General features: G+C 47.0%; 3 protein-coding genes across 3 annotated transcripts; 1 reads left to right on the top strand and 2 right to left on the bottom strand.

Moving 5' to 3' along the window:
• Positions 1 to 3,366: 3,366 nt before the first annotated feature.
• Positions 3,367 to 5,284, bottom strand: LOC136523284 (DNA-directed RNA polymerase III subunit 2-like). The gene is made up of 5 exons (XM_066517016.1): positions 5,107 to 5,284; positions 4,970 to 5,025; positions 4,483 to 4,553; positions 3,508 to 3,592; positions 3,367 to 3,422 (listed from the first exon to the last, which is right to left on the bottom strand). The coding sequence occupies exons 1-5, from the start codon at positions 5,226 to 5,228 to the stop codon at positions 3,367 to 3,369; spliced, it is 390 nt and encodes a 129-aa protein (XP_066373113.1). The 5' UTR covers positions 5,229 to 5,284.
• A 7,400-nt stretch (positions 5,285 to 12,684) lies between these two features.
• LOC136520946 (uncharacterized membrane protein At1g75140-like) lies at positions 12,685 to 14,907 on the top strand. The gene has a single exon (XM_066514638.1). The coding sequence runs from the start codon at positions 12,793 to 12,795 to the stop codon at positions 14,713 to 14,715; it is 1,923 nt and encodes a 640-aa protein (XP_066370735.1). The 5' UTR covers positions 12,685 to 12,792; the 3' UTR covers positions 14,716 to 14,907.
• A 1,722-nt stretch (positions 14,908 to 16,629) lies between these two features.
• LOC136520471 (UDP-glycosyltransferase CGT-like) lies at positions 16,630 to 18,453 on the bottom strand. The gene has a single exon (XM_066514015.1). The coding sequence runs from the start codon at positions 18,397 to 18,399 to the stop codon at positions 16,882 to 16,884; it is 1,518 nt and encodes a 505-aa protein (XP_066370112.1). The 5' UTR covers positions 18,400 to 18,453; the 3' UTR covers positions 16,630 to 16,881.
• Between the last annotated feature and the right edge of the window lie 674 nt (positions 18,454 to 19,127).

Here is a 19,127-nt window from a genome sequence, read left to right as displayed (position 1 = left end):
GCTTTTTTCAAAGGATTGTAGCTCATATTCGAGCAGGAGCATGAGAACCATATTTATCAGAATAAAGTAGAATAAGGCTTTGGGAAAAATAAGCAAAGAGCATCTGTCAGCATTAAGTAGGTTGAGCTAGAAAATAGTAAGATTAAAATGAATAGTTGCACACTACTGCAGAAGATTCTGTAACACTACCATGCAAGAATAGAACACATGCTGCACTTGCAAATCAAGCAAAAGGGACAAAACTAAACATTCAATGATTAGCTAAGGGCTTGACTAGTTGATTCACTATTTCAGTTTCACCACAAATTCACACAATTATCACACAGATATGACTATGAAAAAAATTGAGTCCATTCTACTAAATATCTTATAACAGTCTTAATAAACAGATGATATCTGCACCAAATATAATTGCTGATTTTCACCAGAATAAGAATGTAGGGTGCAGCCTACTAAACAGACATATACGAGTCAATGTCCTAACACACAACTGCAATTCCAAAGCTGTCAATATATAAAGTGGATACTTACTACTGTTTCAGGGTTCTGTTGTTCCTCAAATCCAATCAATGTTGCTGATGGTGCATGACAAACAGATCATTGGCAAACAGCTCCTTAGATAAACCCCTCAAATTCAATCATTGTTGGTGCTGGTGCATCACATTTCCTCCAAAGATTCTTAGATCACCCCTGAAAAAATTATCACTCATTCAACTTGCTGAATTTTATAGCAAAGAATATAGGCAAAAGATGGATGGAAGTCTAAACTAGGCAAGAGATGTAGGTGAAAGGTGAACTATGACAACCTTTCCACAGAGCACTTCTCAAGGTTGGGCAACAGTAGATACACATAGCATACTTATTTAGCTAGTATGCGTTGAATTCTCTAAAACAGGGGAGATAGCAACCAAAAGAGCTTTAGTTTTAGTAACACTAACGGTGAACTTTTTGTAGGCACCTAACCTATTGGCAGGCATAGGCAGCATCCTGAAATTCAGGTATAAGAATGACTGAATGCATGTCAAATACATAGTTCAGTCAATGATCTCATATATCATTTCAGGCACAAATATCAGATTATTAACACTTCAACAGTATCTCCACTACCACTCCAAGAGCTAGCCCTACTGTGCTTGTTTCATATGCAGGAAAATAATGTAGACACACTATGTACATACACACATGCATCTTTCTAAATTGTTAGCCATATTCTGTACATGTCTGTGCAAAGATGCATGTCGTCATGGCCTCATGCCAAGGAGCATGCTCTGTTCTTCCTCAGTAACTCACAGCTTCCTCTCCTCTCATACAGAGCTTCCTGGAGTAGGGGTAGAACTAGCACTACTCCAAGCACTACGACTATTATTAGTTGATGCCCTACTTTAGTTTCCTAGTACATGAACAGACCTGTACTAATAGCAGACCCGATTCAATCACGATGCAGAGACCAGATAAACAATATTTTTTTTCTTCAGCTATATGGGAAATTAGAGAGCTTCTAGAAATTAGGAACCAGATAAACAATCATAATATCTAGCATTGCAAGTAGCATCAAGATCACAACCTTCACAAGATCACATCTAAATCGAGCCTTCTCCAAAGAGTGGAAGAGAGGGCGGATCTAGACTGAATGAAAGTTTGGCAGGAGAAGTAACCCAAACCTTGAATCTTTCTAGCCTTTCTCACCTTCGTCTACTCCTTTCTGCAACCAAGAAAAAAATACAAGAAATTAAGTTGTGCCGAAACCCTAGCACTCAGGGGAATGGGGATGAGAGGACGAGGATGCGGAGATGACGCACCTGGATGCGGAGAGGAATGGGGAGGCACCGCTCTTGCTGGCCAGCGGTGGGCTAGGGCGACGGCGGGCTTGGGGGTGGCAGGCTTGGGCGGCGACAGGCTAGGGCGACTGGGGGATGGGGCGGCGGCGTCTATTGGATTCGGCGGCGGGGGCTAGGGCTGTAGGCTGCGAGGCTCCGGCCAGGGATGACTTCGGCGCTGGCGGGATTGGGAGGCGGCGATTTGGGCGGGCGTCAGGGGCGGCGGCCGCGCCGGGTGCTAGCCTCCGGCACCGGCTCCTGGAGGCGCCCGGCAGCGTAGCCCTAGCGAGGTTTTTCTTTTTTTTTTCTAAAGTCTGCGTGAGTGGGCCTCCTGTTTTAGTGGCTTAGCGGCGCGCTGTCTCCCGCCTAGGCATCTCTGTTTTGCTTCGGCGCCTACCCCTTCGCCGACACTTGGACAATGGTTTAGATAGGCTACAACGACACTTTTTTTTTGTCTAAAAACTTTCGCTGACACTCTATGTGTTGGAAGGAGAAACACCGACATATAAGTTGTAGCCTTACATTACTATTGTCGACAGTTTAAGTGACGCTAAAAAGGTAAAGAATTGCCAACACATTATGTGTTGCCAAAACCCTTGATTTACCAACACATAATTGTAGGGAAAGGTGGGTTGTGGTGTAGTGAAAGACCATTATGCCTTTCTCATTTTTCTTTCCTTTTTCTCCCCAAGCCGGCACTTATCATCTCAAAACCTACCAGCAGACTCAGGTTTGTCTCTCAAAGCCTAAACTTTTTTAGTTTCACATTTTTTCTCAAAAACAAAATCAAATATGATATTGACAGAAACAAATACAGAAACAGTATTATGGAATGTAAACAAAAACAAAAATCGATTGTCTTCACTCTAGTTTTTTTTTTAATTTCTGTGTTCACTTTATTCGGTTACCATTTTTATTTTCACTTTATCCTAAAATACAACAAGAGTTCAAAAACAAGCCCAAGTAGACGAGATTTTTGTTGTAATGTAAATGGAACGAAGTATGACAGGTGGACCAAAAGGAGAAGGTCAAAATGTTCTTTTTATAACTCAACTGTATTATACGATAGTCCTAGGGACAAACTACAAAACCACAATGTGCCTCAAACAAAATCAACTAGTGGGATGTCCTAGGGAGTAGGGCTCAAAGAACATTATGTGTCCTGAAAAAAGTTCCACTTTTAAGACAAGAGGTCCAATGGTCAAGATGCAAATTTATTGTTTGGCAAAATATATATGATAGAGTGACATGCACTAGTCATAAATTTTCTCCTGGCTTTTTAAGTGGGTTAACAAGAGGTGATATTTCTCTTAGAGTGAACCACTTCAAAGGTTGAAGGACTTAGATCCTTGCGTTTCGAGTTTATGCACAAAGTGACAGTCTAGGAAATGCTCAAGGATCCAGTACATTTCACTCTATAATACTATTAGCATTTAGGCCACCCTGCATCATTCCAACGTCTAAAAAATATAAGTCACAAACTACTTATGATATCACCTGGACTTGATAAGGATCACTTGATAACAGTAGAGGTTCAAATATTAGCATGCTATCTAGCACCATATGCAATTAAACAATCACGTTCCATTTCACCAAGACGCAAGCCTGTAAACAATATTATAGAATGAGAATAAGATAATCAACAAGTACTAGTAAATATAGCCGTATGACACAAGAAGATATTGCCAACCTCCATCACGGCTTCGCCCTTCAGTTGGTTGCCTGGTCAGTAACACCCGTGGTCCACTAGCTCGAGCATGCATCTTATCAAGAACCTAGAGAATCCATGTTTTAAGAAAATTAGAATGGCACCAAAAAGAAATAATCCATTTTTAGACATCCAAATCTTGCCAAAGTCTGAAACTGGTGTAGCAAAGATTGCCGTGCTGCTTGGCTGGCGTTGTCGGGCGGATTAGGTTCCATGGGCATAGCAAACACATCGATGTGCGCTACCACTTCATTAGGGAGTGCTTGGATGATAGAAGGATTTAGGTAAGAACAGTGTCCCCACATGTTAATGAATTTGATCTACCCCTCACCTTATCCTTTCTTTTACCTGCTTGCCACTCGTTCAATTTTTTTTGGTACGCTGTGTAATTTTATTAACACTATCCATTATGTAGCCTCCTAATTTTGACAAATTAGTTGGTGGACCAGATCATTAATGTGAGGCGTTGTCGAATCTGTCCTTGATCACAAATTCACAATGTTTTCCAGATCATGGATTAGACCTTTTCCTAGAGTTTTGGACTGAGATCTTGCTATATGTGGATTCAGATTACATAACATGTCATCTCCTATCACACTGAAGTTGCTCATTAAACACTTTATACTCATTCAACACTATTTCTTCTTAATGAAAATGTGCACAGCATGTAAAAAAAACACTTTGGAGGTTTGACTGGTAAATTTTTGCTGCATCGATGAATATAGTTAATTCAAGTGAAAACACTATTCTTCCATAATTTGGCCGTGTACCAATTGTTGGTAGAGAAAAGCTTGTTCATGATACACAACTGACACCAATTTATATGTAATGAATGCATTTAGAAACCTTGTGATGTGATGTTATAGAGGGAGCCCAGCATAAAAATAAGGAAACAGAAGCAATAGAAAACAAAGCCTAACCAAGTTAAAAGGAACAAAAGAATGGAACCATCATTACCATGTGCTTCAGTTTCTGATAGTAGATTGGCCCCATGAAGATGTATGCCTCAAGTGGCTGACCAAGAATTCCTGAGAGGAGAAACATTAAGACTGGAAAATTATGGCAGGAACATGAGTCGAGAACACATGTCAAGAACCAAGAATATCAAATTCGTGCTTTCCGGATTTACAAGATATTTACATGACTAGAATAGTGTAATACACTTGAAGCCATTAGCTTTTGTATATTATATGTAATAGACTACAGAAGATTGTCCCCTTTTCCCAATGTAGCTTTTGTATATTATGTATTTCTATAAACACCAAATTTAATCGTAATATTTTTACATTAGCTTATTGCAAATTGGTGCATCAATGACTCATTCAATCCACAAGTCCGCTACAGGACTATTGAGTTAAGTGCTTTCAAATTTTGTCGAATCTAATCAATAGATTTAACATGATAACTCAAGCTCAAGTATAAAGTAATTTGATATTAAGTATACCTGAGTACAAGAAATCTTTTCCACTATAGCTGAAGCCGTGCTTAATTAGAGTAGAGCTGGTATGCAAGAAATGGGTGTTAAAACTCGTAGTAATAAACACACCTACAGTGCCAAGATGACCAAACACCAAAGTATACCTTATGTCTGCAACATTGTCAGCATTACCACTTGGCTCACCAAATGCACTGCCATAGTGAAATCGACCACAAGAAACACCAGCCTTTCCACCAAGAAGTTCGATCATTTTACCTATTGTCATACGACTAGCGAGCAAAATAAGAGTAAGGCAGCCTTGAAATAAGCATAAACACAGAAAATATAATAATACCAGCAAAACCAATTTAGCTACATAAAGCCTTGTAGCATTGATTATTTTGCATGCCCATAATCAATGGATCCTTTAGGACAAATATACTTCTTGAGGATCCCTCTCTATAGCGGCATGGTGTGGGCAGCCTTGTTTATCATACTGTTACCGGTCGTGGTATTGTTTTTGCAGTCCACATGTTGAGTCCATTTATCAGTGCTCCTACTTAAGTCCATTTTGGGCATTGTTTCATGTGCTACGATCATATCAGTGCTTGTTCTATGCTCATGTCAGTCTGCTTAACCTTCATGCTTACTCAACAGATCATCATTTTGTTACAAATTATTGCATTTTTTCTAGGCTCTTGACCTCTTGTATGGAAGTCCAACAAGCATTCAAGCACTACCACTTCATTGATTGTATTGCTTCGTTAGTTGTTAACTGATTTTGGCATTTCCTACCTCTTAATGTGGTAATTCTAGAGCCATACACTCATGAAGCATGAACTTACAAAGCACATTAGTGCCTGCCACTTTCACCCAATCTCATTTTCATCAGAAAGCAATCTCTCTAGTATGTGCCTTCAAAATTGCAAGTGGCAATCTTGTTCAATTATAAGCACAAACTTGAGAGCAACATTGGCTTCACTTGCTCAAACTCAGTGCTTCAGATGCTCCACTTCCACCTTGAGTTTGAAGGGAGTGTTAAGTCTATCAAGGTCCATATACTATAGGCCCATATGGCTCATGAGGTTCTCTATATAATGTCATCTCCACTATTGGAAACATCAACTTCTAACACCCCCATAGTTAGTGACAGCAAAGAATGAACAAAAGAACCCAAATTCTATATTAATTTGGATCTAAGCTAAATACCTCAGATGGTATACAGTTACAAAATAAAACTACAATTACAATATTCATATTAATGACCATGAGAGAAAAAACCTCCTCAGATAAAACGAGATAGGTGAGGAAAATAACAAAAAGAAAACAAATAACAAGCAAAATAAAACCTTGAGAAACCATGTGGATTCATGATTAAATCAAGACAGATTCCTCTCTCAGAGAAGGGGAAGTCTTCTTGCTGAATAATTGTACCACAAACACCTTTCTGCCCATGTCTGCTACTGAATTTGTCACCAACCTGAAATACAAACATGAAAGAAAAGTTTTATATCCATCCGTGAAAAAAATAAAAGGTGCATGGAGCATACAAACCATACCTCTGGCCTTCTAGTGTGACGAATAACACACTTATTGTACAACTTATCATTTGTATCTGGGCACAGCATTGCACGATCTACGACAGTAGTCTCACCATCAACACCTTTGTAAATGGCAGGGGAGTCCTTGTAGCACCTAAGATGGTAAAATTACAGGAAAGGGAAACATATATAGCATTCATCAAGACCAAAACTTAATAACCCTAAAATTGAAGAGTGGACACATAAACAAGGAAAAGTACACAAGGGGAAAGAATCCTTACCTGTCTGTCAATGGCCTACCAATACCTTTTGTAGTGTTCATGGGAGTTTGCTTGTTCACATAGATATCATGATTGCGAATAATTTGACCAGGTGCGACAATTCCATCTTCATCCAATGCCTTTCAATAAGTAATCATATTGTTAGTGTTAACTAGAACATGCTTAGGTGAGAAAAATGAATCAGTTCTAAATAATAGTCGCAGAATATGGGCAGTGATAACTCCATATCCTTACTCTCATATTCTGCTTCATCAAAACCACCCCACCGGCCGTTGCCCCCGTGGCCCCACCTGGGCCTGGCACTGGTCACCGAGCTGGGCTACGCGTGTGGCTGAGCCACGGCGTGGCTGCTCATCCGCCGTGCCCCCTTCCCCCACCACACGCACTGTAGTGACACTATAGCCGGAGCCAGAAAATCGAGCTTCTCCGGCTCCGGTGAACAGTGCCACGTGTCAGTGAGAGAGGGAAGGAGGAGAGAGAAAAACAACTTCGGTGAACAGTGTTTCAGCTTGTTTTTTCAGCCTGTCGGCCGCCCACGGGCCGATAGGCGGGAGCCGGAGCCCGACCAAACGGGGCCTAAATTGCACTCACCATATAACAATCCGTCTTTTTCAGCTTATTTTTTCAGCCGGAACAGTGTTTTTCTCTCACAACAAATCAGCCGGAACAGTATTTCGGCTTGTTTTTTCAGCGAAGCGAACGGGGCCTATATAAGTATGTGCATGTTAGTCCAACATCTTGTAGTTTGTCCAATTTAATACAACAACTATCTAGATGGGTGCATGTTGGCCCAACATCTTGTGATCTATTTAATTTGATGCGAGAACTTGGGCTCATTGGTGCATATACAGTCCAAGCATTGTAACGGTGTCCTTGTACACTCTGAATCATTGTCATTGGAAGCTATATCTTAGCACGCTCATCTCATCCATCACTTAGCTTGAATCGTTTACTATATTATGATATCATTTCTGAATTTGGCCAAATATAAAAACTACCATTAATTTCATAAATATAAAAATACCAAACCGACCATTTTTCTTTCTATACTATAATATTTTTTTCATCTGTTTTCACCCCTACCCATGGTCATTCATGGCTCGTGTCGACAGAATATGCTCGGCAGTCCACCGAGGGGTATCCCGCGATGGTAGATTTGTCGGCGGGGATGCGCGTAATCAGGAACCGGATGGTGACACAAGGCGCAGAGACAGCGATTTAGACAGGTTTGGGCCGTCTGATCGACGTACTACCCTACGTCCTGTGTCTTTGGTGTATTGTATTGATCTGTATGTAGATAGATCTTGTTGTAGCTCGATGTAGCCTTATCCGCTAGGGGACCCCTACCTCTCCTTATATACTCTAGAGGAGGTAGGGTTACAAGTAAAGTAGCATATTTGGTACTATACAATGTCTTGCGGTGCACGCCGAGCAGCGCCGTGCACACCTTAACCTTGTGGGCCGGGCCACCCCTGGGGGCGCAGCCCATGTTTTGGGGGCCATACCCCCACAGCTAGTCCCCGAGTCTGACAGTAGGTGACGTAGTCATATGGTGCCAGGGTCAGAAAGTAGAAGACCAGTCGAGCAGGCAGCCAGTCCTCAGGCGTAGCCTCGAGATGAGAACAAGCACATTCATCGTAAGATGAAGTGTGCCCACTTAGTCCCCGAGCCTGCTGGAAGATGAGGAATAAATCTTGTAGCAGGGTCAAAGAAAAAGAAGTCTGAAAGCTTGCCGACGTCGTCTGACATGTGCGTATCAAGACCCCAGACGTGCTGCCCAAGATCAGCACCCTGATCCGAACAGCATGGAGCAGCTTGATAGCACACCGACGAGACGTAACAAGATCCGAGCACCGAGGAGTCCCCGACGTAGCCGGTGATGTCCGACCAACCAGGGAGTTCCCGGCGTAGCTAGCGATGACCGAGAACCAAGGAGCGAGGAGTCCCCGGTGTAGGCGGCGATGACCGAGCACCGAGGAGCGAGGAGCGAGGAGTCCTCGGCGTAGGCGGCGATGACCGAGCACCGAGGAGCGAGGAGTCCCCGGCGTCACTGGCGATGACCAAGCACCGAGGAGCGAGGAGTCCCCGGCGTAGGCGGCGATGATCGAGCATCGAGGAGCGAGGAGTCCCTGGCGTCGCTGGCGATGACCGAGCACCAAGGAGCGAGGAGTCCCCGGTGTTGCTGACGATGACCGAGCACCGAGGAACGAGGAGTCCCCGGCATCGCTGGCGATGTCCGAGCACCGAGGAGTCCCCGACGTAGACGGCAATGTCTGAGCACCGAGGAGTCCTTGGCATAGGCGGCGAGGTCCGAGCACCGAGGAGTGCCCGGCGTAGGCGGCGAGGTCTGAGCACCGACGTAGCTGACGACGTCCGTGCGGTGAAGTGTGCCCACTTAGTCCTTGAGCACGAAGAATCCGAGGGCCGAGGAGTAACCGACGTCGCTGGCGATGAAGCACGAGCGACGAACAGTCTGGTCGACTGGTCGGCGGCGAAGTGAATATTGAGTAGAAATGACCGACGAATAGTCCAATCAACTGGTCAGCGACGGAGTCCATGAACCAAGCGGTTCGACTAGTTGATCTGTGGAGAAGTCCGAGCACCAGGTGGTCCGATCACCTGGACGATGATCCTACAATACAAACATGTAGAATAGGTAGTACATGATGTACAAATAAATAAACTCCGAAGAAAAATCAGCAATGGTGATGAAATGACGTATGCAGTTCGACGATCAGTTGGCGTGAAAATATATTTATGTTTAATATAAACCTTCCGAACAGTTAGTGTGTAGCTGAGTCTCCAGCCCTAGTTAGCCCATAGTCCATAATGTCGAGCACGGAGCCCGTGCACGTGTAGGAGGAACAGGCGTGACCAAGGAGCCGCTGCCGACCACCCATAACGCAGAGCGCGGAGCCCGTAGCACGTGTAGGGAGGAGCCGGAGACAGGGTCGTCTCTGGAGGCGTTCGAGAATCAACGGGACTGTTCCAGTGTTTGGAAAATCGTTTGGAGAGCAAATATGGAGAAAATAGTTTAGAGAAATATTATGGCGATATACGGAGATTGGAGAATATTTAGAAGAATATTAAAGCGTGACTTAGCTTTGGACGGAGCGTCTGGTCGGTGACGTATGACATTATTTGGTCGGCGTTAACGGCGAACACCTAGTGGGCGGTGAGTTGTTCATGAAGGCGACCTCGGAGGTGGTTTCGAGATCGGATCTGCTGTCGCAGGGGCTGGTATAGCAGCGATGAATCGTCGTCGTGGACCAGCATGGATCTCCACGAGATTGATGACGAGAACGTTCTGTTGATTTGAGGTCCATCTGGCCCGCCATGGATCAAGCGCGCACCCCTACCTAGCGCGCCAACTGTCGACAGAATATGCTCGGCAGCCCACCGAGGGGTATCCCACGATGGTAGATTTGTCGGTGGGGATGCCCGTAATCAAGAACCGGATGGTGACACAAGGCACAGAGACAGCGATTTAGACATGTTCGGGCCGTTTGATCGACGTAATACCCTACGTCCTGTGTCTTTAGTGTATTGTATTGATCTGTATGTAGATAGATCTTGTTGTAGCTTGATGTAGCCTTATCCGCTAGGGGACCCCTACCTCTCCTTATATACTCTGGAGGAGGTAGGGTTACAAATAAAGTAGCCTATTTGATACTATACAATGTCTTACGGTGCACGCCGAGCAGCGTCGTGCACGCCTTAACCTTGTGGGCCGGGCCACCCCTAGGGGCGCACCCCATGTCTTGAGGGCCATACCCCCACAGCTCGTTAAAGCTGATAGGTGGGTTGTCCATCGTGGAGGTAGAGTTACAACTCTGTTTAGGGGTGGGCATTCGGTTAACCGAAACCGATTGGTTTGGTTCATGGTTTTCATGAAATTTGGTATAGTGGTTTTTCCCTTCCATACTATAATACTGGTTTTTGAGGTTTGTTTGTTTAAAAGGATAGGTAGTGAGCACTTGGTTCCCTTAGGCTTACCGGTTTGTGCCCCCTTTAATAGTATGACTTTTTGTATACTCTTTAATTGAAAATAGAAATTTCAAGTAAACCTCCGATGGTCAATACGCCGCAGCGATTTGAATTGAGTGGTCTCCTTGTGTTGTCATGCACCCATATATGCTTATAGTATGTTCGCATCTCACAAATATCATTACATCCTTAATTGAATGTGCCAAAACCCATTAGGGCCCTAGATGCACTTTCAAATGTGCACTCCTCAAAAACTTAGCACACCCGAGCAAATGTCGTGTTGTGGCCCGGCTCGTGCATGCTCATGGCTCATCGCGGCGGTGGCACGTGCACGCGTATGGCGCACCCTTCAAATTTTTAATAGGAACACACATAGTTCACCTATTTAAGTTGGGTTAACGTTTAGTCAAAATCCCATATGAGACTAAACTACATTGCACTATAACATTTAACATGGGCTAAGATTTATTTGATTTGGTTGAATGAAAAATGGACCAAGCCTAAATTAAATCCAATGAGAGATCAAGCTTGCGTGGAAATGAGTCATTATCCTAGCGTTTCTAGCTAAGCGTTGGATGAGCTGAGCACACTATGATGTAGGAGCTCCCAATGACATCGGACACATGTGTTATCAATGAGCCAAGTTCTCACATCTAATTAAACATACTACAAGATGTTGGACCAACATGCACCCATCTAGATAGTTGCCGCATTAAATTAGACAAATCACAAGATGTTGGACTAATATGCACCCACTTGATAGTTGGTGGGTGCAATTTACTCTTTTTCAACCGATCTTTTGTTTTTCCTTTTTTAGGACAACGGGCCTTTCCCTCCTTTTCTAGAGTATATCTCCTTTTTTCTTATAAAGAACAAAAAAAACAATAAATGTAATATTACCCTTTGACACTTCACTTATCGCTAATAAAGAAATATTCTTACCACTAAGTTATTCACATAGTTTTGATTAAGAATAAAACTTATTTTTTTATTACATCATGGATTAGCCGATGGTTTAATTAATCAGACCACAAACTAAACTTTGTTATAAATCTAATCTAAATGAATGTATCTTCAAATTGTATGTATATACCAGTGTAATCCTTGATGAAGGTTGTCCTGTGAGAATCGAGAGAGGTCTCCATCATAATCATCAATGGACATATCAATCTTTGGCATGACACAACTAACTCCTTGCTAACTGTAATCGGAGATTAAAATTACATATTTTTATGTGTCCTCAAATAAGATCACGTAACTCAATATCTAACTCTATCAACATATGAATAGTTGAAAATTAATTATATAATAAATTTATGAGTAAATATTTCTGTGCTTCACGGTGAAAAAATCTACCAAATTATATTTTATAATTTAATACAAACTTAATTGGATACTATCATATTATTCTTAATATTAACTTATATGGGGATGTTTGATCGTCAAAGAAATAAATTATAGATTTTTAAATTTTATAAATGAGTAAAACATAAATAAAATGTGATGGCTTCAGAGCCATTCACTGCAAAATCGGAACACCCTTGCCTGAAAGAAGTTCCAAAGCAAGATACGTATGTAAAACTCGTTTCAAAAAAAAAATGTAGGTTAACAAATGTGATGTCAGAAAGCCTTTGTGCCATTTTTCCAATATATCAAGTTCAAGCAGTGACATGCTCGTAAGGGTAGAGTTTATGTACGTATGCTCATAGGGGCGAATGTGCGTGCATGTTGGACGTATGCATTGTATTGTGTAAAAAAAAAACAAAAAAAAAAACTGAAGAACTATTTGACGCGCAAACACTCGCCCCACTGACATCCTGGGCCCACAGCAGCTGACAGTCAACGCCCTTCTTCCGGTTCCAGCACGCCGCACGCGCGACGCGATGCATAGCCCGCCAGTGCGTAGCACCTCGCTGACAAGTGGGTCCCAGCAGCACCCCCATTCGATGCCACTTTCCCCCAGTCCAGATCCCTCAATCCAGCTCCAGCCTTTAGCTACTCTAAACCCTACACGGCCTCCCGCTCACCGCCACTGACAGCCATGCCCCACCGCGTCGCCGCCCTCCTCCTCCTCCTCCCGCTCGCCGCCGCGTCGGAGGAAGCGCCGGTGCTGGCCGCGGCGCCGGAGGCGGCGGCGGCCGAGGCCGTGCTGCTGGAGCGGCACGCGGCACAGCTCGCGAGGCTGGAGGAGCTGGCGGAGTCGCTCGCGAGGTCCGTCCACGCGCTCGAGTCCGCGCTCGCCAGATCCGCGGACCCGGATCCCCCGCCGCCGGCCGCCCCGGCGGCGGCCGTCGGGGACCGGCGCTCCCGGCAGGGCGTGGCGGTCACCAAGCGCCGCCCCGTCTGGTCCGAGCGCTTCCACTTCGCGGCGGCCGCACGGCTCGGGGAGGGGGCGTACGCCGCGGCGGCGGCCGCGCTGCCGTACGAGGACGCCGACGGGCTCACCAAGTACTTCGCCGTCGGGGACTCCCGCGGCCGCGTCTTCGTCTTCTCCGCCGCGGGCGACGCGCTGCTCGAGCTCGAGGCCGCCGCCGGAGGAGGCGGCCAGTCTCGCGTCACCGCGCTCCTCGCCTACCTCTCGCCGCGCCGCACCGACTGCCTCCTCTTCACGGGCCACGCCGACGGCTCCATCGCCGCGCACCGCCTCATCGAGTCGTCCCCGCACGGCGACGACTGGCTCACCCTCGCCACCACCTCCTCCCGCCTCCTCGTCCGCGGCCTCGACGCCGCCCCCGTCGTCCACCTCGAGGCCCACCACGCCGGACGCGCGCGCTACGTGCTCTCCTGCGACGCCGGCGGCCGCATCCGCGTCTTCACCGAGAACGGCACGCTCTACGGCACCGCCATCGCCTCGTCCACGCCTCTCGCCTTTGTCAAGCAGCGCCTCCTCTTCCTCACCGAGGCCGGAGCTGCCTCCCTCGACCTCCGCTCCATGTCCGTCCGCGAGACGCCCTGTGAGGGACTTGCTGAAACGCTCAATGGCACCAGCGTCAGGGCCTACTCTTTCGACCCATCTGAGCGATTCAAGGCCTACGGCTTCACCGAAGCTGGTGATCTCGTGCATGTCCTGCTGCTTGGTGACGTTTCCAGCCTCAAATGCCGGGTCAGTGCCGTCAAGAAATCTGAGATTGACAACCCCATTGCAATACAGACGATCAAGGGCTACCTTTTGGTGGCGAGCCATGATAAAATCCTTGTCTTCAACACCTCGTCTCAGTATTATGGAAGAGTCGGTGCGCCTCGGCCGCTGTTTGCTACAACCATCAAGGACATCAAATCTGTGTTTGCGGGTTCTGGTGGTGTGCTGCCCACCAAACCAGCTGGGAAGCCTGTTATTGTGGCGGACCGGGAGAAGCTGGTGATCTTGGGTCTTGGGGATGGCCACATTGCCATCTATAGGTCCAACTTCCCGGTGTACAAGCCAGAGAGCAATGCTGTGGTATGGAGTGGACCGGCACTGCTTTTCCTCCTGTTCTTGATCGGCATTTGGCAAGTATATGTGAAAAAGAAGGATTCTCTGGGATGGACACCAGAGGAGACATTTAACACCTCTGTAACAGCACCAACAAGGAGCCTTCTGAATCATCCAACTAGTGACAGAGCCTTTGCAGACAGCGCAGCAAGAAGTAGTGATCGGGGCTATGTTGATGGAACATCAAGGGCCAGTGATAGAAGCTATGTGGATGCCACTACAAGAACTACCGACCGAGGTTATTCTGATGCTACTAGGGCTGTGGATCTGCGGGGTGGGGCGTTGAGGAGTGCTCCAAGAAGGTATGTGTCCCCTACTAGATATGCAGGGACATCTGGAATCCAATACCGACCTGCTTCGGCTGAGCCTGGTCTTAGGGGTACTCCTGAGATCAAGTACCGGGGGCCAGGTATGGAGCCCCCTGGTTTCCCCAAGAAAAGGGAACCATTGTTCTCGAACAATCAGGCTGTAGTAGATGATCATGTTGATTGAGGCTTTGGCTAGGTTGGTGTTTGCAGTCCCCTAAATTTTGATCTGATTTTGAAGGTCCTTCGGGATGCCCAGTGATCTACATGTGCTGTTGTATGTTGTAACTCAAAAGAATGTTGTATTGTACGAGCACATTACAGCCATTTAAATATGATGCTGCAAATGGTGAATAACACCGATATTATGGGTTGCATTTGTACCTTTTGTACTTTATACAATTCGTGCAAGGATGCCCAAGCCTCAATACAACATTGTTGTTGTTTTAAGGTCTTTGCTGTTCTATACAACACAGATATTATGTTCTTTGCTGTTCTTTTCATCTTTACTGATATGTGGAAATCGCTCTCTTTACAGTGTTGGGATGCATGACAGGCTCAACTGTCAAAGGTGCTAGTAATTGCTAACTAATTTTGTTGTATTAGGTGTCTTCAGTTGCATTTGAAGAATTTCTTTCATAATTTGAATTGGAGAAAACCAGTATATTCAGGGAATGGACTAGCATCTGATTCATAAAGTTGTCAGAATAATCCTGTAAAGAGGGATAACTATAACCAGTTCCGTTGGATCAAATCAATTAGTGCCAGGGAGTGAGGGAACGGATTTCTGATCTTCCATTTGAAGTTCTCAGGATAATGGGGGTGTTCGACGGCTGCGGCTTATGAACTAGCAGTGTGAGCAGCAACAGGGAAGGAGGAGGAACAAGCAGAAAGGGGAAGAACTAGACGGGGACGACAAGAAGAATTCACGAGGACAGGATTTAGAATTGATAGGTACTTGTTCCGTTAATACATGCCCTTGGCAGCAGATTCTACCAGCTAATATAGATGACAGCTGGCAGGCTGTTGGCAAGAAAGAAAAACGCACACGCTACCACTCTTCTGGACCTGGGCAGATCACTTGGTCCACTCCACTCACCACCGATCCATTTGGAATTGGGCTTCCCTGCACGCTCACTGAGCCGCGGCTTCTCTTGTAGCGCGTCTGACAACGGCTGCTCAGCAGGCTCCTGAGTTGTTTCCATCACATTCCCCGCGCCTTGAAACGCCGCTTGCCCCCCCAAGCAGGCGCATACGGGAAAATCCGCTTCATGTAATCCAAGTCTACCCAAATCACTAGTTCCGGTGGCCAATTGGACCACTGAACCAACACTTGCTGAATTGCCTCCACGCAGCAGGAAATGAAACGACGCTCCAGAAAACGCTGTGGGCCGGAGAGATCGTCAAGGTTGGCAATACCTGAGAAGGGTCTATCTAGCACCGCACAGCCTTCAATTGAGATACATGAAAGACTGGGTGGATGGTAGTAGTAGAAGACTGGAAGGCAGCTCCAACTTGTAGGCAAAATTTAGTTTAGGGGCTTGTTTAGAGGTCTTATTACTTGAGTTGCTCTTAATTAAGAAGTTGGTACCATAGTGGCGGTTGAAATTATGCCATCGAGGAGTATGCGTGATTATTGAAAAAGGAAGAGGCATGGTAAGGGCATCTCCAAGAGTTTTCAAACCCCACTCCGAATCTTGATTTCTTTGGCAAGATTGAAAGAAATCGCTCTCCAATAACTCCTATCTAAACTCCTAATCTTTGCGCACTTGGGGTAATCGACCAATCACACGGAAATACACGCTTATATCGATCAGCCAATCTTGAGATGGAAGGACGTGGGGAAGAATACGAGGAGTAAGGCAGAGTTCCGAATACAAATGTGTAAGAAATAGAGAAAGTATAAAAGTGATTAGGGTGATATGAAAATAGCCCGGAATTCCCGATGTAAAATGTCTTTTATATTTTAGGAATGCGATTTTGGAAATGGTTGGAGGAACCCGACAAATATGCTCCCAATTTTTTTTAGCCACTTGAAAAATCCATTGATTTATTAATTATTTTTTAGAACTATTGGAGATGCTCGAAGGCAGAGTATAAATGGTCGGTAAAAATAGAACGATACAATATTACTACATCACACACTTTTGAAAACATACAACTTCACGCACTTATATTCTTGATGCTAGGTGTGCGATTGCACAGGCTACCTAACGCACGACACACGAGTAAGCACCAAACTGTTTTGGTTGCCGCCCAACCCGGCACTGGAGAACGACATCACAACTTCAGAAGAGCCCCGTGAGCGGTAGGACGCACAAAGGAAATAAACGGACATCACACACGAGCTGCATCAATGCAAGGGCTGGATCGGATCGGAGTGTCCGGTTGCTTTGAGGCTGGAAATAAACTGCTGCATGCTCCGGTAGCTGGTGCCACCCTCTGCGACGGCCTTGGCCGCTTCCTCGCCGGTCCTCGTCGCCCTTGCCCTGACCGCCGCGTCGGACATGACCTCCTTTACTTTCTTCCCGATCTCCTCCGCGGTCACCAGCCAGTCCTCCCCGTCCCAGCTCCAGTGCTCCATCCACACCCCGACCCCGCCGCTCACCGCCACCATAGCGTTCACGCGGTGGTCGCCGCCGCGGGGCCACGCCAGCAGCGGCACGCCGGCGGCAGCCGCCTCCGTCACCGAGTTCCACCCGCTGTGGCTTAGGTACAGCCCCACGGACGGGTGCTTCAGCAGGGCCTCCTGGTCCACCCACGCCTTGGTCACGAGGCCGTGCTGCCCCAGCTGCAGTCGCTCCAGGAACCCCTCGCCGAGCACGTCCGTCAGCTCGGCGCTGTCGTCCCTGTCCACCTTTGTGGTCTTGAGCACCCAAAGGAAGCGGCAACCGCTCGCCTCCAGCCCGGCGGCGATCTCCCTGATCTGTGCATGGCTCACGGCGCTGCGGTTGCCGAACGCGACGTACACCACTGACCGCGCTGGCTGCTTGTCAAGCCATGCGACGGGGGAGGAGTCTTCTTCCTTCTCGACCTCAGCAGCAGCTGAGTTGCTGTGCTGCTGCGACCTGAGCGGGCCGATGGCGTACACCGGTGGGAACCCGGGGACGACCTTGCCGTCTCTTAGGGCGGCGAGCGCCGCCGGCTCCAAGGCGTCGAACGTGTTGACCAGAAAGCCGTCGGCGTTGATGTTCTCGCGGCCGTTGTCGATGAACTGCTTGGTGAAGAGTTTGCTGAGGTCGAGCAGGGGCTGCGGGAGACAAGACCGCGGGATGCGACGCACGCCGGGAATGTCGACGTCGCCGACGCCGACGCCGCCAGCTAGCCCCTGCTCGTGCTGCTCAGCCTTCTTCTTCTTGTCGAGGTGTAGAGGGAAGTAGGCATTGAGCGAGAGCATGGTGGCGCAGGAGATGAAGAGGACGTGGCACGGGACACCGAGCTCCTTGGCGATAGGGATGACGTAGGAGGTCAGGGTCACGTCTGTAATGACGGCCGAGACGCGCGGGGAGGCGCCAGCGATGAGCGGACGGAGAAGGTGCGCCGAGCGGCGCAGGGCCTCCCATCGGACAATGAACGGGTCGCGGTCATGGCTTGGGAACTCGGAAGCGTTCAACGGCAGGAGGTGGAGGTCGACACGGCGGACGTGGGGGAGGGCAGCGAACAGGCTGCTGAAGTGGTCGGCCTCGGCCGCAGAGACGGTGGGAAGAACGGTCACCACGGAGATGTCGACGTCGTCGTCGTGCCCCGCGAGAGACGCGATGAAGCGGAAGAACGGGAGGAGGTGGCCCATGCCGGCGCTCGGGATGAACATGACATGCGGGCGTGCGCCGCTGTCGAGCTCTCCCAGGCTCTTCGTTGCCGGCGTGGCCATGGCCGAAAGCTTGGTTGATGTGCGGTGGTGAACTATGGAGCGAACTATATATGGAGCGGGGTGAGCAATTGTCTACCAACAGTAGTAATTGTCGTTTAGTTGCAGCGTCATCCACACTACTACATCGCTCCGTACCATAAAAAGTTTCAAAATTTATCCAACAGAAAAAATAGTATATAGAACGAATCAGCCAGAAGGAAACACTTATGAGTAAATTCCATCGGGCACTCCCCCCTCGCTCCCCCAATACCTGCCCACCCGGTGTCCATGCCTCGAAACCAGGGCCACCCGATGGCTTCCGCGTGCACCCTCTGCCGAAGAGGAAACAAAGCCCCAGATTTCGTTCACAAATCCTATCGGCCGTTGCTCTAGCCCGCGCACCTGTCCTCGACATTCCCGAAGAGCAACTACATCAGATCTCTCATATTGCATCTCATAAGTTGCTTTCAGAGAATACCCTAGCTTAAATCAATTTAGGACATAGGAGAGTACTGCCGTACTAGATTACCTAAATCTTATCTCCTATATTTCTATAGGGACAGAGGAGAGGAAGTTGTCCCCTTTATTTAGGAGAGATGATGCCTATTTTAGGACATCTCTTAAAAATTATAGGTATAGGAGAGGTGACAGAAGATTTGCTGCAGCTATTCATCTATTAAAACACTACTTTTTAGGTATAGTAGATTGGATAGGATATCTGATAGAGATGCTCTAATCTTCGCTCCAAA

This window comes from Miscanthus floridulus, chromosome 18 (assembly GCF_019320115.1).
Source record: "Miscanthus floridulus cultivar M001 chromosome 18, ASM1932011v1, whole genome shotgun sequence".
Lineage (NCBI taxonomy): Eukaryota > Viridiplantae > Streptophyta > Magnoliopsida > Poales > Poaceae > Miscanthus > Miscanthus floridulus.
Note: the sequence above shows the minus strand (reverse complement) of the source record. Positions and strands in the feature narration are given on the sequence as shown.